The 26,924-nt window shown below is 39.6% G+C and overlaps 1 protein-coding gene across 1 annotated transcript in view; it reads right to left on the bottom strand.

The window, feature by feature from the left end:
- The window catches only part of PLPPR5 (phospholipid phosphatase related 5), a 109,206-nt gene that overhangs the window by 60,556 nt on the left and 21,726 nt on the right, over positions 1–26,924 (bottom strand). Inside the window, exons 3-4 of the mRNA XM_086617305.1 lie at positions 7,330–7,462; positions 4,830–5,080 (exon numbers count right to left, since the gene is read on the bottom strand). Coding sequence (XP_086473431.1) covers positions 4,830–5,080; positions 7,330–7,462 — 384 coding nt within the window. The remainder of the gene's footprint in view (positions 1–4,829; positions 5,081–7,329; positions 7,463–26,924) is intronic.

Here is a 26,924-nt window from a genome sequence, read left to right as displayed (position 1 = left end):
AGATCAAAAAGCTGAAAAAGTAGTGGGCTATAGTGAACAGTATTCTCTAACCAGGCTCAATGTTTAGTTAGAATCCTGTTTGACAATCTAAAAAGCTCTTCAGCTTCCTTAATTAATAATTATTGGGTCAAATTATTTCTAGAGCAAACCACAGTCATATTCACAAATCATCTGGACCTTTCCGCAACTGCCCACTGAAGATTTTTTTAGTGCTTTTCAAGCCTCCTCCTGCTTTCAGTAAGTTTTGCAGCAATTATTCATAATCCTAGACAAAAAATTACTTTCAAAGTCAGGAGTCTGGGTTGACAAAAGGAAGTGAAAGCTCTAGAAATGCTGGACCTTACTATTAGGTTTCCCACTATGAGCTTCTCACAGTTGCAGCTCTAAACAACTGAAGAAGGAAAGCAGTATCCCTTAATGTACCAGGACTGTAAGACACACCTAAACAGTAATTAAAGCTGATTCAGTATACAGAGGTCGTTATCTTAAGCAATTGAATTGTAATGAAGAACTGACTGACAAAAAATATCTAGAGGTCTTTCGATAAATCCCTGGATAATATTGCAATATTTTACCATCCAGCCTGAAAGTAACTAATATACCCAATATATGAAGCCCATGATATATGCTGTACAATCAGTATCAAGAGATACTTTTACTTGCTGCGCCAGATACTGAAAAGAAATTCCACTTTCCTAACACTGCCTTTGAAAAGCAGCCACAAGAATCCTCTAATTCTTCAACTTCCTAACAGAAAATGGACAACAAAGCCGACTCAATAAGGTGGCTCTGCTACTCCCTTTCCTCCTGAACACTCCCTAAAGCCTATCAGAGAGGCCCGTCATGCCTCCGCCAGCTGCCCACTGAGCAGGAGCCAAACAGACACTTCAAGAAGTAGGAAAGGTGAGACAAGGCCTCATGTAAACAAGGTGTGATACTGGGTAGAACATCACCATGTTGCCAGCACTGTGTCCCAGTCTGCCTTGCTGACTTTTTCCCGGTGACTTCCAAATACAGTAAATAGCAAAGATGATAGAGTAGAATGCCAGGAGCAAGAATCTTGCAGAAATGATGATCGCGGGCCCAAGAAAAGCTCTTCAGAGAGGAAAAATTATTTGCCAGCTTTACCTGCTAGCCCTGCCTGAAACTGTAGTTGAGGCCAAGGGTTCACAGCACAAAGCAACAAAAGCAGCCTACAGACTTCAGGGCTATGTCAATTATCAAGATATTAAACCTGCTGCTCTATGATTACAAATCCAAAGCAAATCTGAAATGTATGCAGTAATACCAAGTTCAAACACTACCCAAAAGACAGGTTGGCTGCCAACTGCTCTTGGCTAATGCAGTAAGAATAAAACACCAAAAAAGCAAAATTTTATAGATTGAAATAAAATTTGTCTTAAACTACAACTAGCAATGACCAATCCTCTAGGTCTGCAGCACAAAAGGACAACTGTTAGTCACAAATCTCTTATTTATATCAATGGGAATAGACTGACTAAATCATCATATACCACTTTGAAATCCTAAGGAAAAAAAAAAAGACTCATGACTTCTCATTTCTGTGTCTCGGTTGTGGGAAAAAAAAAACAAGGATGTGCATACTTAGCTGCTTCAAAATATACCTTTAATTGTCCAGGCTGTGTCAGCTTACACATATCAAAATGTGGCTTATACAATCATATGCTATTTAATAAACTTGCACCGTTTGCCTTAATACCTATGTTGGCAGATGTTGTTCCAGCTAAGAAAGGGTGAATTGCAATACTGATAAGAAGTCAAAGGAGATGCAGTCAACTTATCAACTCAACTCAAGCAAAAACAAACAAACAAATCATCTATGACAAGTTGAGCAGACTAAGGAGAAACCCAGGTAGCAGCCAGCTTGGGTATAGATTTTGGAATGTATTTACAGTAGTTCATTATGAAGTCTCTGGTACACTGGCAAAAATAAACCTAAAAGCCTGAAGACGACCAGGAATGCATCCTTGAAAGTGTCTGTATTTGGAGCAGGGTAGAGAAAATGCCTAACCATAGTGCTGCCATTCAACATTTCCATTACTAATTCTTTCTTGATAGGTATTGAGAGAAAGTAATAGAGGCAAACATTATGGTGTGGTCTAAATATTAGCAATACAATTGTTCAAAAAAGACTGTGCTTTCAGCAGGAAGGGATTTCAGAGTTACCATAGCAGCCACCCACTCTCAAAAGAGGGGAGGGTGAAGAAAGGAAGACTCAAGAATTTAGATAAAAAAGAAGCTATTGTTAAAAAGACAATATGCACAGATGCTAAGTGATAAGGACATGGCTGCGCTTAAATAGAATGAGATAGGGGAATTATTAGATAAAGCATAGGCTTTGTTTTTAAATGTGTTATGTGAAATCACGCAAGTCTGACGTTGTTTACTTTGCCCTCTCAGAGAGCAAGGACTTTGCATCAGCTTGTTGTCTCTTTATGTCTTTAAGCTGGTTTCGTTTTGTGCACAGCTGGCTGAAATGTCCAGGGAAGATTCTGTAACAATCTCTCCCTCTTTCCCAAATATTTCTGTTAACCAAAAAGAAAGTACATTTTTTATCAGAGATTATATGCTCATGAAATACCAGCTGAGTAATATATGGAGATCATTATGTCCATGCACTCAATAACTATTGTACCACAGCTCATACAAAGACTAGGCTACTGTTTAAATCTTCTACTCCAATGAACAGTGATGAGAAAGTTGTTATTCAGGGCCAACTATTCTGATAAACATCATGATGGTATAAGGACATGACCCCAAATATTGGAACACTGCATTTTTTTCCCTGGTGTGTAATAAACAGTATTTTTAGCTGTGACCATACAATAGCATATAAAAAAAAAAAAAAAAAAAAAAGAACTGCCAATATTGCATCAAGGACCTAAATTTGCAAGCTACAACTCAGCTGATGTATCATAGCAATTGACTTTATTTGGCAGCCTGTAAGAATTCAGAAATTCTGAGAGCAGTTTATAGTGCTTTAGTTAAACGATGACAGTGTCATGCATCATGCAGTGATACAGTAATGACACAGGATATATTAATTTCTGCAGTTACTGAAAGATTTTTTTTTATGTTGCTAACTGTATATTGACCACAGACAACATGAAGTTTGCATAAAGTGCTCTTGCTCATGTCAAAAGCCATTGATACTAGGTATTAGACCTTACTAACCTCTACTTTTTGTTTTTAAAATGTATTAACACTATTTTCCTTCCTGCTTTGCAGTAGCTGAACAGTTGGTTTCCTTTAGCTACTGTGACTCACAGCAACAGTGGAAATCCAACTTTACAGATGGTTGAGAAAATAGGAGCAATTAAAATGAAGAATGCTGAATGTTTTCTAAAATAGCTTACGCCAAATTTAGAGGTATGTTTCAGTGAAGTAAAGCCTTAGATATCTCCCCAAATAAAGACAATACTATTAGGAGCCTTACACTTGCCTCAAGTTAGAATAGAGTTTTATTGCTTATCTCTTACTTGCAGATAACACTTGCCTGTACTAACTGATGATCCACATCACTTAAACAGACATTGCTCACAAGGAACTTTTGGTAAATGTTACTGTCAGTGCTACAGATTTTAAGCAACTGGTTCTAAAACCATATTCAGAAGCATGGAGTTGGCACGCTGTCCATGGATGGGACTGGGATCTTCGTCATGTTGGCATGTATCAGTTTCCAGATCAATCAGGAATTAAAAGTCCACTCATTAAATATACGCTTAAAAGCAACAGACACTCACACAGGCATATCTACATGTGTATATATGTACACATACATAACACACCACAGATGTATAGGCTGGCCACTGTTCAAATACTGAGGGAATATAAGGGATGACTCCGCAATGACCACAGAGGTACACACACACTTGCCTAGTTTCCCCTGACACTGTGAGGGCAGCCCTGAGCCCATCCAAAGGGCTACAGACAACTGTGATGACCAGCATAGGTTAGGTAAGAGATTCCCATAGGCATGTGCTGGGGACAACTTTACTAAGAGCAAGACGTGCCTCTGCTTAAGACTAGAATAATGTGTACTCCGAATTAAGCCAGGGAGTACTGCACAGTTACATGAGTGAGATTCATTAGTCACTCTGCCTCCTCACACTTGTCAATAGTCTCTACAACAGCTCTGATGCCAGGCTGTAAACACCAGTTTTTATCCCAGCCCTACTCTTCACGCCCTGTATCAGAGGGGAGAGAGGGAAGAACTGCTGGATTGTCTTGTAGCTCACTTCATTGCAGAATGAGAGCCAAACTGACTTCGCATGAGCACTGAGGCACCTATAAATACCAATTCTGGTACCTAAAACATGCACAGATCTCAGGAAACCTGCAGAGATCAGACACTTACATACACCCACTCCTTGGCTTCCCTCCACCAAAGAATACAGCCGTGTGCAATTTTACTAATCAGTATTAGGTTAAAACACGCAAAAGGAACCACTACCAGTCACGGGCAATCCCTACCCTTGCTCTTGACCAGCTAACAAAGCCTCCTCCCACATTCCCTAGAAATGGGGGAAAGTAAACCAAGAACCTGGTTATCCTAAATTTATAACCATTTTTGGACAACTTGCTGTCTCGCAGCTTCCAAGGCTCAGAGAACCGCTACATTTGTAATTGTCAGAATAAAGTCCAATTATTCAAATTCTCAAAGGCCTCACAGTAACCCATAGAAGGTTTACATATATAAAATCAGCCAATAGTTGTCTTATCTTCTCCCCATTCCTCCCTCCTCCCGTCGTAGTGTGATTCACTTGCTCTCAAAAATATAGTGACATTAAATAGTACAATATACTTACAGCCAGATACATAGCTGCATATACGCTTAGTGCTGCTTCTTTGGATGGGAATGTCTTTCTGGCTTTCATGATGAGGTCTGGATTTCCAGTACAGGCATGTACGCTACTGATGAATTGTGTATACTGTTTACATCCAAGTGCTGTATAGTTGGGTTTACAAAGTGCAAGAAAGTGTGGCGCAAGATTCCCTGTTACTACTTGTCCAGCATTTACAAAGATGTCCGTAGCAAACAGTCCAAATGCGTAAATTCCTAAAGAGGGAAACAAAGAGTTAAATTTCCCAACAATTTCACTCCAGGGCAATATATTATAGTATTTGTCATAGTAATATACCAGCTCCTTCCAATTAAGAACACAAAAACCCCTCACGTTTATTGTACCCTAAAGATCCTGGCTCACGTTGTAGAGATGATACTTTCCTACAGAACCGCAGCAGAAACACTGCAACGTACCCGCACACACGATCTCTCTCCATCCTTTAGAGGAGCACGCTCACCTCTTGTGCAAGTAGCCCACTTTCCTAGCTCCCTTAGCCACGAATCTCCACTGTTCAGGGTAGCTAGCTACACTGGTATGTAACTTTTGCAATTCTAGAGATCTGCTTGTGAACCAAGGAAGTCAGGCCCTGATGGAGAAGAAACTTGAGAAGTCGTGACACATACTGGACAAACATATTCTTTTCCCTCGCAGTTGTAAAGAAGCTGAAGTACTGAATAATTCAGTATTGCCAGGCATGAGTTGTCTTCATCTGCCTGCTGCTGGGTACATCTCTATGCATGGCATATTAATCACAATATCAACACAGTGAGCTAAGATCTCTGTATTTGAGGAGCTGCTTATGCTAAAGAGTTTTTTTTATCAGACATATCAGCAAAGCATTAAGCACCAGCACTCATTCATTAGAATGGAAATGCATGTACCTGATTACTTAAAAGAAAACAGATTTCTGCTATTCTAAGGTCCCTTTCTATCCTTTTGGAAGCAGAAAACGAGCTTTGGAAGGAAATGCAAACCCAGCACCCTGACTGGGAGGCAAAGCCAGCAAGCATGTGTTCAAATTCCACCTGAGCTACCGCTTTCCTCCTATATTTCCATGGACCTTTCCCATGCTTCAAGTCACTGTGAATATAGCACGAGTTCTGGCAGTTTCCAACTTCATGGGGCACCATGAGGACTTTAACAGATGTACACTACAGACGACATGATGCCACAGAAACGTGCATTTCTAAAGGTCAGGTTTTTGCCTCAGCAAAGCTAGAGGACTGAGGATGATTCCTGGAATCCTGGCTGGTCAGCAATGTCACACTAAAATTAATTCACTCTGAGCTGCTAGACATTAGTGAGCAGCAGGTTGTGACTAGCCGAGTTGCTGCACAGAAGGGCCCTTTCAGCAAGCCCCAAGGGTTGCTGTCCCAACACAGGTGGCCACATCATCTTGTGTGAGCATAATGGGTAGTGACGCCTCCCCTGGTAGAGCCGTGTGAAGGCCATTGCTCATCCCTTCCCTCTCTCCCAATTTTTTTTTGTCTCTATGAACAAGGAGGGCCCACCTTGAAAGAAATGGGGGCACCGATTACAGACAGAGCGACTGGAGCAGGAGGAGCTCCTCATCTTCACTCCCCACCTCCTCTCAACCTGTGCAAGACAGTCTCATTCTTAAAGACTTTTAGCACTCTAGTGTGACAGCAAGCAACCGCGCTCTCAGAAGGCAGGCGCGGCTGCCACACAAACACTTTAAGTACAGACTCGGCTGCACATCCTCTCCCTCCCCCTGCGACTGGGGCACACAGGAGGATTAGCTGCCCCGAGGCTTCATTCCTCCAGCTGTTTCTCCTAGATACAACCCTGAGCGAGAAGCAAACAACAATTGAGCCCTGCCACGGCATCCCTGCGTGTATTAAAAAGCAGCATCTGGGAATATTCAATAGACATTCTGAGTGGCGGTATTTCTCCCTCTAAACACATTTACAATGAACTCATTAGAAAGGATGAGATCTCATAGCTACTAAAGTCAATGGGGGAGTTACAGCTGACTTCAGTGGAGCATGGATTTTGTACAGTTTTCTACTAGAGACTATAATCCAATCTCCAGGCTAAGAAAGTACCTAAACTGAGCTTGGCTTCAAACACACATTTACATCTCAGTGTCTTCAACTTTGGCTGCTATATGTGTGCATAACCAAAAGAAAACTATCAACTATAGATATAGCACAAGGATATCTCCTTTCTCCACTTCACTCTACTCCAGGCCTGCTGGTTGTTTTTTCCCCCTTGCGGTTCCATTTTTTTTCCATTTTTACTGTTGTTTCTGCAACTATTTTTTTATCCAAACTTCCAAGAAGTTTCATTTGCTACCCAATAGGAGACAACTCACTGCATCTGAGTTCAGACTACACATCAAATGTTTTATGGTTATCTGAAAATTTTCTCCAGGTCAAAATTAAGACATAATTGATCACTCTCACCATTCAGAAAATGAAAGCATTAATTTTGCTCATACCAAGGAATCTGATGGTCCTGCGCACCAGTGGATTTATATAACAACAGTCTCCAGTTAATATTGTTTTTTCTTGGTTTTCAAAATCCTTTGTAGCTAACTGTAGACAAAACACTGCAGTTTCTCCAACGATAATCTTAGGGAAGGAGAAAAAAAGGGAGAGAAACGGTACATCAGATTACAGCAAGTAAAATATACTAATGTTACAAAGATGGCGATCTCATCTTAAGGAAACAAGACCAAACCAGCACAAAAGACAACATAAGGGAATCAAGTTCTGTACATTAATCTGCTTATGAGGAAAATATGCCTTATGGCTTGCTTTTCTTTACTTGCATTAAAAGAGAATAAACTTCTATAACTAGGACTTGGAATCAACATAACATAACCTAGTTTTCAGGATGAAGGGAAAGAGAAAGAAATCTGTTAGTGCAGGAACAACAGATCACGCAATGCAAAAGATGTGGACCACAGTAAAGGTCTAATCCTGGAAGATGCTGAACATTTCAGTTCCCATGCAGCTTTCACTGACACTCAGCACTTCACGAGATTGAGCTCTAAATTTTGAACCATGGTGGGGGAGGGCAAAAATAAATAAAGAAAAAAAAAATCACAACAGCGCTCCTGTTTATAGCAGAAAATTGGTTTGCCAGGAGATACTGAACAGGTTTGGATTCATATTTTGCCAGCTAACTTTATGAAGTCTGGCTTTGGCTTTGTTCCTCATGCTTGAACAAAGTGTCACCACTGATATTTTAACATTAAGCATGGCCTGTTTCACATCCATTACACAAAAATGAATAAAGTTCTCATGTCTCTAGATCATTCACATTATGGTTGGTGAAAAACTTTTAAAAAAAATCACAAATGAAAAAAAATAGATTTTTGAATGTAAAATATCCCCTCTAAGATGTGGATTTATCTGTACAGCAAAATATGACCATTAATTTACTCGTGTCAATTATGGTCCTTAGACTTAGTAGCCAAAGCCAAGCCTTAAGCACGTATCTATCTAAACCTATGATACTGAAGCTTTATGGCAGGTAGCACAAAAAGAGTACAGCAGAAGGGTCGAATACCGACCATTACATTCTGACTTCAATTCACCATGGGACTTCAAGGCAAGGCGCTTCCACTGTCCCACTATGTGAAAAGCGGTAAAGCTTATTGTTATGTACATCACACCGATAAACAGGAATGAAGACCAGCAAACTGAAATCTTAATACTACACAAATACAAGAACTAGTGCCATCAAATCCAATCTATTGCCTAGGTTTTTCCAATCCTTTGACCTAACAGGAAATTATAAACCTTTTCATATATCATAACAGGCCTGAACAATTCTACACACAGCACTGGTTACAAAAAAAAAAAACAACACCAAACTATGAGTGATGGCTTATAAGCAGTTTGTTGTCAACAGGAAGAATGCAATTAACGACCTTACTTAGTTTTTGTAGATCTACACAGATGACTTTGGGCTAAATTGTGACATATAGAGGAGGAAAGTACTTCTTATAAACAATGTGGCACAAATAAAAAAACAAAACAAAACAAACAAACAAAAACCACCAAAAAATCCAACTGTGGTGGCAAGTGTGTAAAAAGCAAAATTCAGTTTGTAACAGAAACAGTCATCATCTATTATTTCAGATTGGCTTCAGATCCTAGTGTAATTTTTAGATGAAACAAGTTTCAATACCTAAACTAACAAGTATCCTCTCTCTACTTTGATGCAAGCAAATTTTAGCATACTGAAGTACAATTCCTTCATCTGTAAGTAACAAATGATCAGTAACACACATGAAATGTAACTCAACCCCGAATTCAATGTCATCAATGTCACCAAAATTATGACAACAATAACAAGAATTCAGCCTAAGGACCCCTACAGCTCTAACAAAAAAAAAAGTAAGCAAACAAAGAAACAGTTTTAATATGAGTCATAAAGGTGAAAACTGAAATACTGAGATTTTTACTATGAGTCACATTAAGTCCCTTCTTTCCTCTGGAATAATGAAACACCAAGGACTAGGCAACAGTCAGATTCTGCATTTAACTGATTTTTTTTTTTTTCCAAACTCAATACATTTCAGTAAAATTATTGCAAGCTTCCAAACTCCAGGAAAAAAACAGAATCCAGCACAAGTGAAGATCTGCGATATTCAGTGCTCAACCTTTTGCAAGAACACAAAGAAAAAGCATGCCAGCAAGCTCAACTCTCCAGCTCTGAGCAGAGACTCTGAATCTCCTGATCTAGGAATACAGGTTCTACTTTTTGGTTGGCAGGGAAGCTGGGGTTAGCAAATGGGAGAACTGTTCATTCAGTTATAGGAAAGGAGATCCTCACTTCCAGCAACCTGTCTTCATCAGTTGCATCTAGGTCCTTGCAGCTGGCAACAATTTTTCTCTACATTTCCTGTCTTTGACAATGACCTGCATGAAGAAAACCCTCTGCTCCAAGAACAGCAAGGAGCAGTGTTCAAGTTCTTAGGTGAACAAAAATACTCCTATAGTGGGTACGTAGGTGCAAGGGTTAGAACGATGCAGAACTCAACTAAAGACAAAACGTTTGCTATATGAAGCCTAGTGCTCTACCCTCAGAAGTATCCAGAGTGGGATATGCCGTTGAGCACAACAGGCATTCATCTCTACACTTCTGTGGCTTTACTTTGACAGAATCCTTCTGGCATTTGGCAACAAATACAGGTTCTATATATTTTTCTGTACTAGCAGCTCAGCCAAAGCTGTTCTCCCATCCTTAAGCACAAGCACTGCTCATATCAATAACCAGCCTATTGGTGTTTCAGAAACGGAAGGAAAATGTTTTTCAACCTCAGTGAGTTCCAGAGAGATTCTGTTCCCCAGTGCAATTCCTTCCCCTTTTCTCTGGCACCACTGGCAATAATCAGCTCTGCAGGGTAGAGGAAAGAGAGGACAATATCCTTCTTATCCTTTACCACAATTTTCATGTCTGGTATATATCAGGAAGGAACCATTTCTGTACCACCTCTTGGCACAGGGATCACCATTATCCCTTCTACTACATATGTGACTTGCAAACAGGCAACAAATGACGTTTAATACAACAGAAATACTTGTGTACTTCTTGGCTAAGTCTTGGGACAAAAAGGTTTTGGAATATTCCAAAACAGACAGTGAAGAATTGCAGTGGAGAATCTGAGAGCTCTGACAACATAAACCTTCAGACAGAGCTACGCAAGTTCAGGTCAGAAATATAATTTGCAATGAAAAAAGTGAGGATATTAGGAGCATCTTTTACCTTATTCTGTCTAACAGGGTCATACTACTTTAGATCCACTGTACAGGTTTCCTAAAGAATGATATATACATTAAAATTCTTAGCTCACAGATATATTAACAGCTGTTAAAAGCAGAGACCATCCTTCCCTAATGCTGAGAAGAACTTTTGACATATAATTACAGCATGTAAGGTATAAGGACAAGGACGATTTTCACCTGAAGACTAACACCACAAAGTGCAGGCTTTCCAATATTCTAAAGAACATAGATAAAAACAACTTTCACAGTCCTTAAATAAAAATGCAGCGTCCATAACTGTTATAAGAAGGAGCAAGATAAGAATGATTGCCCTAGGGGCACCAGCCTAAGCTCTGACAGGCAGTGATCAGGTTCTTTTTCCACTACAGCTTCCCTCTGTAACTGCAGGGAAGGCCCTTAGCCATGGTTCACAATACAAAGCGTAATAGGAACAATACAAAAATCACCCTACACAGAGATATTTAGTATTAATACACAGTTCATAACTGGCATTTAGATAATCTTTTCTTTTTATGGAAGCACGGAAAAGAAACATTAACCCAGCAAAAACTAAATGACAGGAAAAGTTCTCATAATCATCTCCATGGCAATCATACCCCGTCTGCGACAACCCATTCGACAGCCAGGAACAGAGTTTGGGAGTGGCGAGATCTAAAATAAATATTTCTTCTTGTTTCACCTCTTAGCTCCTAATTCATCTGTTAGCTGATTGATTTTCATGGTGGTTATGTACTAGTAACATCTTTATTGCCAACCACTCAATATCTGTCCCTTTCCCTGTTTTCTGCACAGGATACTTACAGTGTTTAGCACACATTCCCTACACTGATTTCTTCCTCCCAAATAAGTTCAGGTTTTTCTGTATTAGTCATTTTTCTGAATCCAGGCAAGCTGTTTCTGGTTTTAGCACTGCATGTCAATTTAGAAATCTAATTTGTCCTTCCCAAAAATCATCCATCCAGAATATTCTTAACCGGGTTCTAAATTCTGAGCTCTTTTTCAACTTGAAATGTCAAACTTGACTCATTCCAAATATTAGAGCTAGAGCAGCTCTGACCTTGTTTATTTTCCAGTAAACTGACTCCATAAACAAACTTGCCCTAGTGTCATGTATGGTTTACAACAGCCAGCACCTACATAAATAAACGGCCTTAAGTCTGCACTTCTGAAATACTAATGAGGTTTATTTTATGGATGACCTTCTCATCTATGGCGTAACTTCCTATAAAACCCCAGGATTTAAGTAAGAATTAAACATACATTTGGATGACAAGATATCTGAGGGTATATTAACACATTTAAACAAGGTAAACACTGAAATTTAAGGTTGATAATCTCTATCTGGGATTAGGAAAGAAATTTCTGTGTACACATTCATAGATCTTCCAGCTAACACCTACTTTAAGGAATACAAACATTCATTAAATATTTCATATGGGCCAGGGAACATGGTAGAATACACGATTCCCTCTCTGCCAATTCTCAGGGTTATGCTGTAGCTACAGCAACCGCTCAGATAGATGAGTAACACTGAAAAGCAGTTATTGCATTAAAAAGACCACAAAATATTCATCCATATTCTGAACTGATTAAGTTAAGAACAGTTGACAATACTGTGCACTGTTTCAGACTTCTTTTCATTCATTGTATTTCTCTCATTCAGGCATGACTTGAACCCTAAACGAGACTTCTGTGAGATCATCTTCAAGAAATAACATGGCAAGGAATTATCACTTTGGGCAATGAGCGTCTCAGGCAGCTCTGCTTTTCTCTCTAGAATGGGCTTTCTCTTACTTCCTTATCAGCCAGGAATGGAAGCTGGGAACGGGAGCTAAAAGTCTTGGGGACAACCTCTGTATCTCTGGGCAAATTGTTATCATTTCAGTTGCATGGCCTCCCCATTCATTTAACTTATGAATTTCTATTTAAAAAGCGTTCTTTTAAAAATATGGCTTCCATAGCCTTTGTTGTTCCTGTTCTTTATCTTTTCTTCTTAACTTTCAGTAAGACCGTGAGCTATTTCTGGCCTATTTCCCCTTTAAAAATGCCATTAACACACCACAGAGCATAGTGGTCTCTAGAGTTTGGAAAATCCAGCAGCATAAACCTCGGGTCTTTAGTGATGCTGTAGATAAGCTCCACTCTCTGCTTTAAGCTAAAATTACTGTGTGAGGTGACAGCCCTGGCAGGAAAAGCAGCAACAGTATTTCCAGCAGTAGCAATTTCAAGTTCATTATGCAGAGCTTTCCCTTGAGGCCATTTTCTTTGTGTTTTTCTTGCTCTCATGGCTTCTTGCTTACTTAAACTGACAGCAAATGCCCTGGTTGATTTTAACTGAAGTACGTTTTCTTATAGTAAAAAAAGAGTTTTGGGGAAAATGAAAAAAGAAATCCTAGATAAATCTGTCTGCTATTGATTAAATACAAAATATCCCCCTTTGCAATCAGTAGGGCAATATAGGACCATATTGCACAGCAGCTTCTGAAGGTCTGGAGAAAAGATGTGAAAAGAAAATAGATTTTCTAGAGAAAGATGTGGAAAAAAATACTCGGGTTATTTTTTTCAGTAAATTTTGTTTTAAAAATATGTACTCTCCATTTTTTGAGAAAAATATCAAAATTTTAATAAGAGTTCTTGGTATATATTTAGTCATGGCCATTTACAGCAGAAAAATAGCAGTATAAGATTATATATCTAATAGTCAAATATTATCTGCTTTAGTTATTTCTCTGTAGTGCAGAGTACGGCTATATGCTACTAAACACTAATGTTACTTCTGACAGGGACAAACCTTCTTTAGTGCTCTTTGTAGTACATTGTACACATAGTATGTAACGATGGTAAAGGTTGCTCACTTCATGAAGACTTTATTGCTGTTTGAGAGCAAGAGGCACATAATAACCGAGCATTTATAACCAGGGAGCTTCAAGTGAACCCCAAGAGCACAAAATCACAGAGACATAGACAACTTCATAATTCACTGAATTACCTTCATTCATTACTTTACGATATGACAGAAAAAATAAATACTTTTAAGTACAGTGTCTCTAAAAGCTTCCTTTTTTTTTCCTCCCTTCTTTCTCTTATTTTCTTAATCGAGCAACTGATCACATACGCAAACGGCACCTCCTCTAGAGCATGCCTGCGCCATCTAAAAGGCAAAGTCCTTACACAGCAGCACGCTGTCACCAGTGCTGGAATCACACAATGCTGGGTTGAAGTTTGGTTATGTAAAAGACCATTTTCAGAAACAGTTACCAGGACCCTGCTATTCTGCATGTAACTGAGAGAAGGGCTTTCTGCCATCACCACAGAGGGCCAGAGGGTGAATCTTGGCCTGTGACAGCAGGTCCTGCATTTGATGCTCTGTGGCAGATGCAGAGGGGTGAGTAAGTGGCCTGACAGGGCGTGCCAGCCCCACCACACTCCACCTTGACAGGAACATTCGCTCCGCATTCAGCCCGCTTTACTCACCACGCTTGGCATTGCAGCCCCTCCTCATGCCTACTAAACCTTTTATATTGCTGTGAGATGAAGAGTATCCAGCAGCTCCACACTGCAGTTCTCCAGGGAATTGGAAACGGCCAGGACGCTGGGTAAACAAGCTCAGTAACGCTAACTCGGCAGTCTGGGGGCCAAATAAGTGTCTGGCACCTGGCTCCAAAACTATCTAACTGCTGGCACAGTTTCACAATACTGAGACGAGTGTTCTTGGTGAACACATTCCAAGAGGTAGCAGATAACAGACTTCAATGAGAACTCTTGCCCATGCACCAAGTTTTTCTAATTTTATAAAATAATATCCAAAAACCAGGAAAAAAATATTAATCTAGAGAAAATTCTCCACATCTAAAAAACCCTAGTAGTTTTGATCTGAAAATGGAGAGGGGAAAAGAAAAGAATTCAAAACTGCCTTCTAAAGCCATCAATTCACATTTCAAAAGGTAAAGTTACTTCAAGCTGAAATACTCCAGGAAAGGTTCTTACAATAGGGAATTCATACAGGTTTTAAGTTGTTCACATTTTCTTTCTACAAAAACGAGGTTGTCATTATGTAACATTTCCAAGCTCCACACTTCACTCTACAAACACACCTCATTAGGAAGATGGGTTGTAATATGGCCAGAGATCAACTAATTTTAGTCTCCTGATCTCTGGGTGATACCTGAAAAAGGTTGTTGTTACATTTAATTATTTCATTAGGGATTTTGGAAAAGAACTTTACATCAAAAAATTTTCTTTTTTTCAGGTGCTTAGCTTCAACCTTTAAAATACCATAATATTTGCAAAGGAAAAATAAAATGTTCAAAGCTCTACCATTTAACTTCCCTATTAGAAGATGAATTCCATACAGCATGTTCAGCTCTGCACTCAGCTGTATCAAGTCCTCTATTGGACTTCAAGTGATACACGTGATAAAGATTGTGGTTCCTTATGGCCTGGCCTTGGTAAATCCCTTTGTTTCTCATCTGTCCAAGAAAACAGTACTTTCATCTGTCTGTTGAGGGAGATTGATTTCTCAACCCTTCTGACCATGTTGAAAACATTATTCCTTGATGAGCACAATACTAATGTTTATGATACCCATACCAACAATCATTTCCAACAACGATGTTACTTTATGCTTTAAACCTTAGGTGATCTACACAACTGCACTTTTCTACCCAGGATGAACATTCAATTGCAAAATTCTACATAAACGGTCTTTCATCCGTGTTTGAATAAAAACTGATCACATAAAAGGCCTCTCTTAAAGATTCTGGTCACAAAGTAGTGGTTTTACAGTCAGTACATGACTGGAGCCAATTGTTCTCAGAGGAAGCAGAATATCTGAATTTCCTGCTTTTCACACTGTCTTACTTCTATCTCACATCTACTCAAGGTCAGCCACATTTTGCAGATACACTATTCTTGAGATCAGTTCAAGGAAAGCCCCTTTCACTGAAACGTCATCATCATCAAACAACTGAAACTGAAGGACCAAACACTGTGCCAGTATAGGCACCCTGTGTTTTGATGTCGCTATGAAAAAAACAGGCTGCATGTGATTAAAACTTGCAAGACTCCACAAAAATAGTTTTCTACGTTTTTATGGCAAAATGTGTCTGCAAAACATACGTGTTTGGTTTTTACTTATGTTTGCTATTGTCAATTAGTATTTGATTTCTCATGAGTAATTTAAGTAGACAGCTCAATAAAACAATTTTACACTTTTTTAAATTAAAAATTATCCTCACAATAAAATAGCTTTCTTTGAAAGCACATAACTAGATCCACTCCTATTACAGTGGCCTCTGTATAAGCATGTCTTCTTTTACAATTATCTTAGGCTACAGTTTAATTGCCAACCCATCAAATACATTAACGTTATTATCTTTTTTCAGATGAAATCAAAGGTAACATCCCCACTACATTCAGCAGGGGCTGAATTAGTTGTGAAAACCTATGACACTCTAGATTGAGAGCAATACTTCAGACAAAGTGGCGAAATGGATCTCAGCTATAAATGCCATCCCAAAAAGATAATAAAACAAACTAGGAAGCCAAGCCAATTTTACAGTGGAGTAGTATCAAATATTTGGGAAAGTAGTTTAACAGGTCAGATAAATAAGAAAGAAGAGTCCAAAACTGTAATACCTACTCCTGAGCGTTTTATGTTAAAGTCATTCTTCTGCTATAATACTTTATAGCCTTCACATTGTAAGAATTACTGCAAAGGATCCAGGCATCACTAAAAATGAGTTAAAAACACTTTAAAAGCCATTACATGGGAAACATATAATCTAGAACTAGGACTTTATTCTGAGCTGCCTCGCGTTGGAGTTACTTGTGTGTAGTATGTACATTCAGCACAAAACCCGTACTGAGTAGCAAACCCTGACAGTATTAATCCACGTTTCTAGTGCCTGTGAAAGCCAAGAAACAAATGACCAAGTAAAAGCTTTCAAAGAAAAGTAGAGACTGCAACATGTATTGACACTTCAGTGACACAGTCAAAGCAAATGAAACCGTGGCTCTACCAAAGTTAACTTCTGAAGCTTCAGTGACTTCAGGCAGACCCATGGTATTATTCCTGGAAAGATGACTAGAGATGCTTGTCAGTGGGAAAGGATCAGAAGGAAAAAGACATCAGAAGTCCTCTTCCAGACACGCCTCAAACAACTAGTAAGGCCAGATACAAAACAACGCGTGACCATTCACCTGCATCTCTTTCCTCAGACTTGAAAGCTTTAATTGTAGTGCGCAACTACTTTTCCTTAAGAATACTATTATAATAAATTAATATACTGAAGTAATGTTTATTAGAAACAGAATCTTAATGAAGGCATAGAAATGGGAGCAGAGAGCTGTTTATGAGCATCAGAACTTTAAATACTTACTTACATCTTCTCTTAATAACACAATGGTAGTGAATTAGCCAGCGAGCTTTTCACAGAACATTGTGTGGCAGTCACATATCCCATCTGTCTTTATTCAATACATATATATGTAGAAAAACCATTTCAATAATGATTCTAGATACTCTGTAGACCAAATACGTTCATGTTAAGATTTTCTGCAAATATGATTTGCATCACTCTTGTCACTCTTTCAACTCTGCTACACAATGTCTATTTTACCGCTCCTGCCACAAATCCAGATGGCTGCAGATGTGCAGCTGGCAACACTATGTTGTCTGACCCTGTTTAGGAGTTTACACAATGCAGTGCTTGAATTAAGAGGAAGTCCCAAGTGCCCTCATTAGCACAGCAGCCAATGAGCTGAAACAGGAGCAGCAAGAGTGGGAAATCTTAGCAAAAAATTCCTAGTACAGGAAATGCCTACAAGACAGAGGGGAGATTGTACACTTTGCTGTGAAGACAGCAGAGCATAAAACCAGCTCTTTCAGGCATGCAATGGTATTCTGAAAACTACTTGCTAAGTCTATAGGCCAAAGTAAGCCCAGCTACTCTTCTTCAATATGTGATTGTTACCTCCCTCCACTCGTAAAATAGAGCATAATGGTTTAACAAGGATCACCTCCTTTGCGTAGAACTGTAAAATAATAGTAAACATGTTGCTGGCTTTATCAAATATCTTAAAAAAATCTCAAGTGGTGAGAGAAGTGTTTTATGGATGAATGAATTTTAGATCTTGTGAAGCTTTGACATCGGATGTCTTCAAGGCAGACTTTATAAGAGCTGGCATTCAGTCTTCTCTGTGAAGACAATAAAGCGGTATTAGATAAAATACATAATTGTTGCGTAAATCTAAGAACATATATTGTGGTTTTAATCAGTGTTGGATGTAATCTCTCATTTGAGCAACTTAAGTTATTACTAGAAAGAGAAGTTCAAAGTATTCTGTGTCGAAAGGTGCTTTCACACATTCAGTGATATGATAACCTTTTTAAGTATTCTGGTCTGGTGAACTAATTCTTTCAGGCATTACTTTTTTTGCCACTGACATTCAAGATTAAAAACATACGTGAACTAAACTACGGATATAAATCAACCATGTAAACATGACTATTTTCTGGCATGTTGTGCATACACACTCGCATAGGTAAATATATTGAGTTTTTTAAAGAAATAGTCTCTGCTCTATGATATTCTTCTACTTCTAATCACACAACAATCACAATCAATTCATAAACAAAAGAAATACTGAGTAAAAATGCAATACTGACTCTTAAAATGAACGTGGTTCCATAAAAAGTTTCTATCAGCACCACGCTCATTCACATACACTATACCATCTCAGGAAAGCCTTGCTATTTCGAGTAGCACTGAAGCAAATGATTAAACCCCACCAATATCAAGATAATTAATTAACAATTAGTACATACATGGCTCTTGTATAATTATTTTCATGCACAAATCTCTTAGTGCTTTACAGAGAAGCCTAGTTTCACAATTACCACTTGACAGCTAGGCAGTAAAGGCTAAATGTACACCCTGCTTGGGTAGTCAGACTCCTTTATGAAGGCAAAGCCTGACAGAGCTCACAGCCCAGCTCCGTACATTCATTCTGCCAGCTGCAGATGTCCACAAACTACTTACTTTCCCCAAGGTCAGTCTACAAATCTCCTCTGCATTTGCTAAATGCTCTGGAAAGAGCCTCCATGACTGACTGAAGTGCTGATTTCAGTCAAGTGTGAGCACTTGGCAAAGAGGACCATCGTAACAGCTGGACTACCCCCACCACCATTCCCACGGGCGTGCTTGTGGCCTACAGTACAATGCAGCACAAGCTCCTCATTCCTTCCTCGGGCATTTGAATGCACGATGGTAGAGATCAGATACACCCCAACAGGTCCAAGGACAGCCCCCACAGGAACATGAGAGCTAGAAACAGAGCACTGGAGAGGCTCTGGACACCAAACTCAATCTATGCAAGTATGATCAAACTACTATTAAGTATCCACTAAAACTCAGACACGTCCACGCGTTGTTCTGCATAGAGATGATCTTATCCACAGAGCCATGCGCTTCTGCGAATGGGGAGGTCAGACTTCAGACATCAGCCAGGAGCAGTTTGACCGTACAAGGCCCCCAATTGCCAGCAGAGCCAGGTTATGGACAGTCTGCGCACCCACTCTGTAAAATCCAAAAAGGTAACATGCATTGGCCTAAGTCTTAATTAAAGCAGGTCAAGCTCAAATACTTCACCTCATGCTCTCCACAGGCTGCAAGTTGCACATGGTTGGTTACTGCAGCTCAGCTGACCCGTGATTAACGAATCTTTAAGCAGAATTAATTCAGTCATGTCTGAGCTCTAAATTGCTATGGACAGGCCACAGAAATCCCTATTACTACCCAAAATAACTACACTGGGAAGCTGAGTTCTACTAACTGATTCTAATATTTAATGCTTGATTTATAGAGGCAAACTACAAATTGATCAAAGAAAGTCTTTACAATATTATTCAGAGTTTGAATGACCAAAAAAATAAAAGTATGACTCATCCCTTTTAGAGACAGCATGAAACCTATCAGCCTAAAAGAGGAGGTATTTCAAAATGTTATGAAGAGACAGAAAAAAGAATAAGAACAGCAGGATACTGTTGGGCTGACTTCTGTTCTTGATAGCTTTTTTTTTTTTTTAATTATTATTTAGAAAACAAAACCCGCTAGTTTAGGAATGAATGCCTTCATATAAATTCCTCAACCCTACATGGGTGAGAGGCAAGAAGTAATATCTGCAGAGAAGGAAAAATACTATTTGTAAAGAAGCAAGCCATTAAAACATTGCTATATTGCACTCAAAATCGGTTGGACATTAGTAAGTATCTAAGGTTAATGAAATGTTTATATAAATATATAATGTATAATAATTATACAATGGATAATTATGATACACTTATACAATACACGCAAAATTCCAGGTAACGGTATATGTTGTCCAGAGTGATAAGCAGAAGTGGAATCCACAGCCTACAGAGTTTTCACTCAGAAAAACCAGAGGGGTTTTTATGGTGCCTTGTACCCCAGGAAATTGCATCCAGGATTGAAAGCCAATTTTGAAGCAGTACAGAACAATTCATTAGATTCATAGTAGATTTTTAAAAAATATCTTAATACATACAGTAAGTTTTCTACTGCAGATGTCTTAGCGCTTTACATTGAAAATAAATATATTCCCACCTGCAGGTGAATAGAAGTGCATTTAGCAAAGCCAGGTTGCTGATCAGAGACAGCAAGTGCTATAACTTTTGCTTTCCTAGTCCCTTTCTAATACCATGTTAACTGTACTATATGTGAATATTAAGGACTAGCATGTTTACAATGGATATTCCTCACTAAAAGAGCACATCCTATGTTCTGAGTGCTGGAGACGTGGTATATTCATTTACCTTAGCGAAGCTTTTTATTTGCAATCTGTGAGGTACCACACCTCAGCTAAATGAGAATCATTTATGATGAAAGCTGGGCCATCACTCACTTCAATGTATTTGAGAGATGCTGCAAGAGCATTGTAAAGCTTTTTAAATATCACACTGCTTTTAGGGCTGAAAAACACAGCTAAAGCTATTTATGATTCTACTTTGGCTGTCATTTATTATGTATCATATGGACACCCATTTCCCCAATCCTGCATGATGTACAATGAGCAAGAATTGTCTGGTTGGGAAACTGATTATTACTTCAATGCTACTATTTTAGATTACAAACAATGCATACAAACTCCCTAATCTCACAGGATTAGTTGGATTAACAATTTCTCACTTAAACATAAGTGCATCATTTATAGGACAAGCAGGCACTCATCTGTTGCAAACAAAACCCCGCCTTGTTCACATCTGCTTGCCACTTTACTTCCAGAGAGCCCATCAAGGGATGAAGCATATGGCCTTGATATTGTTAGTGTTTATAAATAGCACACACAGCAAGCATGGCAGAAATTATACATTCAATTGGAAGTACAGACATGACTTCTGCAGGCACTGATCATGTAAGCCATCGCAGCACAAGAGAAAGACTGACAGATAAAGAAGAATTCCCAAAAAAACTCACAATAGTTCTGAATCTTTTATTGTTTCTCCTGGTTACAGCTCTGTTGGATTAGTGGTTTTATGCTGGGATAAAAGCAGCATCAGACTATCAAACCATATACTTGTCTTGCTGTGTGTCCCAACAGGCCAATACTGACATCTGGTACACAAAGTTACTGCAGGCCTTAACAGGGTGAATCATTTTTTATTCTTAAGTAAAGGCAATGCAGTTATCTAAAGAACCTGAAGGTGCACAAGTCCATGGGACCTGATGAGGTGCATCCGCGGGTTCTGAGGGAACTGGCGGATGAAGTTGCTAAGCCGCTATCCATCATATTTGAGATGTCATGGCAGTCCAGTGAAGTTCTCACTGACAGGAAAAGGGGAAACATAGCCCTCATCTTTAAAAAGGAAAAAAAAGAAGACCCAGGGAACTACAGGCCAGTCAGTCTCACCTCTGTGCATGGCAAGATCATGGAGCAGATCCTCCTGGCAACTATGCTAAGGCACATGGAAAATAAGGAGGTGATTGGTAACAGCCAACATGGCTTCACTAAGGGCAAATCCTGCCTGACTAATTTGGTGGTCTTCTATGATGAGGTGACAGCATTGATGGATAGGGGAAGACCAACTGACATTGTCTACCTGGACTTATCCAAAGCATTTGATACTGTCCCACACAACATCCTTGTCTCTAAACTGGAGAGACACGGGTTTGATGGATGGACCACTCAGTGGATAAGGAATTGGCTGGATGGTCACACTCAAAGAGTTGTGGTCAATGGTTCAATGGAGACCAGTGACGAGTGGTGTTCCTCAGGGGTCAGTACTGGAGCCAGTGCTATTTAACATTTTTGTCAGCAACATGGACAGTGGGATCAAGTGCACCCTCAGCAACTTTGCAGATGACACCAAGTTGTGTGGTGTGGTGGACACTGGAGGGAAGGGATGCCATCCAGAGGGACCTTGACAGGCTGGAGAGGTGGGCCTGTGAGAACCTCATGAAGTTCAACAAGGCCAAGTGCAAGGTCCTGCACATGGGTCAGGGCAATCCCAAGCCCAAACACAGGCTGGGTGGAGAATGGATTGAGAACAGCCCTGAGGAGAAGGACTTGAGAGTGCTGGTGGATGAGAAGCTCGACATGAGCCGGCAATGTGCGACTACAGCCCAGAAAGCCAACTGTCATCTGGGCTTCATCAAAAGAAGCATGGCCAGCAGGTCGAGGGAGGAGATTCTCCCCCTCTACTCTGCTCTCGTGAGACCCCACCTGGAGTACTGCCTTCAGCTCTGGAGTCCCCAACACAAGAAGGACATGAAGCTGCTGAAGCAAGTCCAGACGAGGGCCACGAAGATGATCCGAGGGCTAGAGCACCTCTCCTATGAAGACAGGCTGAGAAGAGAAGGCTCTGGGGTGATCTTATTGCAGTCTTCCAGTACCTAAACGGGGCCTACAGGAAAGCTGAAGAGGGACTTTTTACAAGGGCATGTAGTGATAAGACAAGGGGTAATGGATTTAAACTGAAAGATGGTAGATTTAGATTGGATATATGGAAGAAATTTTTCACTCTAAAGGTGGTGAGGTACTGGAACAGGTTGCCCAGAGAAGTCGTGGATGCCCCGTCCCTGGAAGTGTTCAAGGCCAGGTTGGATGAGGCTTTGAGCAACCTGGTGTAGTGTAGGGTGTCCCTGCTCATGGCAGGGGGGTTGGAACGGGATGACCTTTGAGGTCCCTTCCAACCCTAACCATTCTATTGTTCTATGATTCTGTCCCTTCACAAAGGAAGGGCATGACATAAATTGCCCCTTAGCTTTAATATCTTCTGCTGGTATTCCCCTATTCCCAAAAATTGGCTTTCTGAAGACCCCAGCATTTGCACATTGAAAAAAAAAAAAGAAGCAGCCAGTTTTACACTTTGTACACTTTTTTTTTCTTCCTCCCCGCCCTAAAATGTGAGAATGCAAGAAAACTATCAAGGAAAAGAAGTTTCAGCTGTGCACGCAGCTTGAAACAGAACTATGAAGACAGAGACAAAACAGGTTCTTCAAGAACAACATGATCACAGAGTAAGCAAAGTATTCTGGCAATTCCTTCTTCATGTAAAGTCTTAACAGCTGCCAAATGTGCCAACAAGAAAAGGACACATAAATAAGCTTTAGGTAATCAAAGATATTCCAGGATTATTGAGATAGGTCACATATCAAGAAGCTAAAGAGAGTTTCTCATACAAGTAAACCCATTTCCATTTGATTTTAGAGCCTAAGTTTAGTCTATGCAATTCATATGAGTTTGGATGTACAATTCTAATCGGTTGCATTACCACTGTCATTTCAAAAACTGCATTAGGAGAAGTTCAAATATTGCAGCTACCTACCTAGTGAAATATCTTATTGCTCTTGAAAAAGAACACCAGGACAGACTGAACACTTTGCTGGGTGATTCCTCTAACTCATTCATAGAAACATTTGTGAAGATAGTGCCTTTCTCTGAGCTAGGTCAGGAATGAAAAGCATCTACAGTTCTTGGATATGAAGTAAATTTACAGATTCCTAGCACAGCAAATTCACAGAGGACATTTCCAGAAATGTTTCTTTTTCAGAACTTTAATTCCAAATTGTGTTTTTTCTGAAGTTATAACAAATAGATAACAGAATATTTTGATATCCCAGAAATGGATCACAATCCAGCACCCTTTTGCATGTACAGCACTAAGATTTATGAGTAGAACAGTTTCAGTGAACAACAGGTTAACTAAAAGCTAATCTGACAAGAGCATTTTTAAAACTCAGCCTGATAAAATCTGATCAGTCTGTGATGCCACAGCACACAGAATCATAGGTGCCAGACGGAAAATAGGGACTAGCAGGTTCAAAAAGGAAGAGTGAGATAGGAGTATGCCAAATCACATCAGCTAGATCTATGTGCTGGAAACAAATGGTGCACCTCCTTCAGGTCTCTGCATATCCTTCAACTACGCTTGAGCTGCTCAGACCTGGAACTATTAAGAGATCAGCAAAGACACTGAGGAAGGAAGAGAGACTTATGAAATCTGTGTCGATCCTTCAAAAGGTAGCTCTTTCTCATTGTTCACAGAATGATCTTGAGTTTTCTTAAAGCATCAAGGTACAGCAAATTCGATATATGAGCAATGATGGTGCATCTCTCACTTTAAAGACTTTTTTGCCAGGTTTCAAAATTCCTTCCTCAAATGATCAGAGGGGAGAAAGTTACTAACTAAAGTTAAGCAGAAGGCAGAATGTCTAATTTTTCACATTCATTCCTTGTTTGGGATGCACCAATTTAAAGACTCATCCAATCCACTAAAAAAAATAGAATGCAACACTTCATGTATGAATGGCAGATATTTTTTCAATGATGACATTAAGAGGATTATCCTAAACAAATTAGTCTTTAATTGGTTTACAGAGAAAATATGAATATGATAGGAATTCATCTAGGCAAATAGAACAGTGTATATTTTATGAATAAGTACTGTAATCATCCACTTGTTACTTGGAAATAAAAACAAACAACATTTACATAATAAAACTGTTTACACATCTTAATGAAACTGTGTCATTATCTCCTCCTGGCTTTTACACAGCAGTGTACATCTTAGGTCCAATACATTGAGTGTTACACCAATTATTGCTTAAACAGTTTTGATGTTTTAAGTAATCCATATTAGCATGTGGACTCATTAAAAGAATCCTTTAGTGCAGTTATACGTATTTTAGAGAGGTCAAAATTATTTAGATCTACCAGAAAGAAATAATGCAGAACTGATCACTCTACAGATTCTGAAAACATAAGAAACTAGCCTCACAGTTCTACAAATCATTTCTACTGGAAGCTAAAGGATTAGACTGACGTATATTTCTCAAGCTACATCTGTCATAACAAGTCTAAAAAAGCAACCAGCCCACTGAGCAAGAACTGGCACTTTGGGAAATGGCTTAAATAGCACTGAGCTCTCAACTAGCACTTCAATGCTTGTTACATATTTGAATAGACTCAAATCAACAGCGTATTTCTTGTCACCTTCACATTTGACTTAAAGATTAAAAAAAAATAAAAAAAGAAAACAAAAAAGTGTATTGTGAATTCCTCAGTATACCAGGGATTTCTGGAGATTAGTGCTACAGAGGACAGGAGTGCAGAGCCAGCAGTACTCTTTCAACCCTGAGTCACAAAGACAAATGGGAGGAAGAGAGCCCACAGGGGCACTGCCTCTGCTGGAGTCTCATTCTTCCATCACAGAATCTTGTACTTAAAGCTTTTACATTCTTCTGATTGCAATTTCAACCTCATCTACATTTAGTAAAACATTTTACTGTTAGTCTGCCTAACGCTCCTTACGCAAACACATCTACTCACTCAAGGCACTACTTTACCTGTGCTTAAAGGTATGACTTAGGAGACCTTCCACAAATAACAGTCTAACATTGGAATGGACCATGTATTTTTTATATGTTAAGCTGCAGTTGTTTTCAGCCTTTTTAAAAAAAAAAAAAGAAAAAAAACAAAAACAAAAAAAACCCCAACCAACACACACACAAAACAAACCAACCCAAACATTTGGGCCCTCAAAATTCTCCAGTGGAAGAATTCAAACTACAAATTTAACAGATAAGCAACAGTGCATACACCCTTTAGAGATAATCCATAGAACACAAGAAACCAATGTTGTAATATATCCTGCTTCATTCCAAGAAACCTGCATAAAAGCTGGGACATCAACTGGAAAAAGGGAAAGGAAGAAGCTCTTACCCTACCGAACAGCTGCTGGATTCATCTACAGGTTTCCTACAATTTCTGTTATACCTATGAATCACAGAATGGTTTGAGTTGGAAGAGACCTTAAAGATCATTTAGTTCCAACCCCCCTGCCACAGGCAGGGACACCTTCCACTAGATCAGGTTGCTCAAAGCCTCATCCAACCTGGCCTTGAACACTTCCAGGGAGGGGGCATCCAAAACTCCTCTGGATAACTCTGAAGTTGCAGGGACTTCAAGCAGATATGTCTACTAGTGGACAATAAATTGATTACTGTTGAAGTGAACAGCACAACAATTTGACTTTTTACTAGCTCCTGCATGACCTAGGAGATATTGTAGAATAGAACATTTCACTTGGAAAGGACCTACAATAATCATCTGGTCCAACTGCCTGACTGCTTCAGGGCTGACCAAATACTTGGTTAATACTTTGTAAACACTTGACAAAAGACTGTAGAAATACAAACCCAGGAAGTCCCAAGCGCAGAGTACGAACCCCCTTCCTTCAGTGAGTTTCCCTTTCCAATACCAGAGCACCTGCAAGTCAAGCATTACAGTAGAGCATGTAGTCTCTGCTTCTGCCCCCGGACTCCACTTCCCAGATCAGACCCCTGATAACCTGTGACCTGACACCAGCTGCATCTGTCCTTGGATGACATGAGGGCAGACGGGATGGGAAGCAGACGGACTCAGGAATAGAAACGCAGCAGCAATGCTGCCCTAGCACTGCAGAAATGTATTAGTAGGAAGTAGCATTTTAAAAACTAACTTGAAGGTTTCCAGGATTAACATAGTGCTTACAGGTTCTCAAATGACCCAGCTCACTATTTACATCTCAGCACATGCACATCGCTGGCCTGTGACTACCCAGCTCTACCGCATGGTTTGACACCCAGGTCTTCTACTGCAGCTCTGATGTGGCACAGGCATTTTGGAGGAGCAGCCATGTGACAGTCTCACAGTAGCAAGAGACTCATTGCTGGTGAGATGCTCATCAAGACAGATCCAGGTACTGGTACTTTACTTTTCCAGTTTTTTAAAA

This window comes from Tauraco erythrolophus, chromosome 10, assembly GCF_009769465.1.
Source record: "Tauraco erythrolophus isolate bTauEry1 chromosome 10, bTauEry1.pri, whole genome shotgun sequence".
Lineage (NCBI taxonomy): Eukaryota > Metazoa > Chordata > Aves > Musophagiformes > Musophagidae > Tauraco > Tauraco erythrolophus.
The sequence above is the reverse complement of the archived record's forward strand: the minus strand, read 5'-3'. Positions and strand labels throughout refer to the sequence as shown.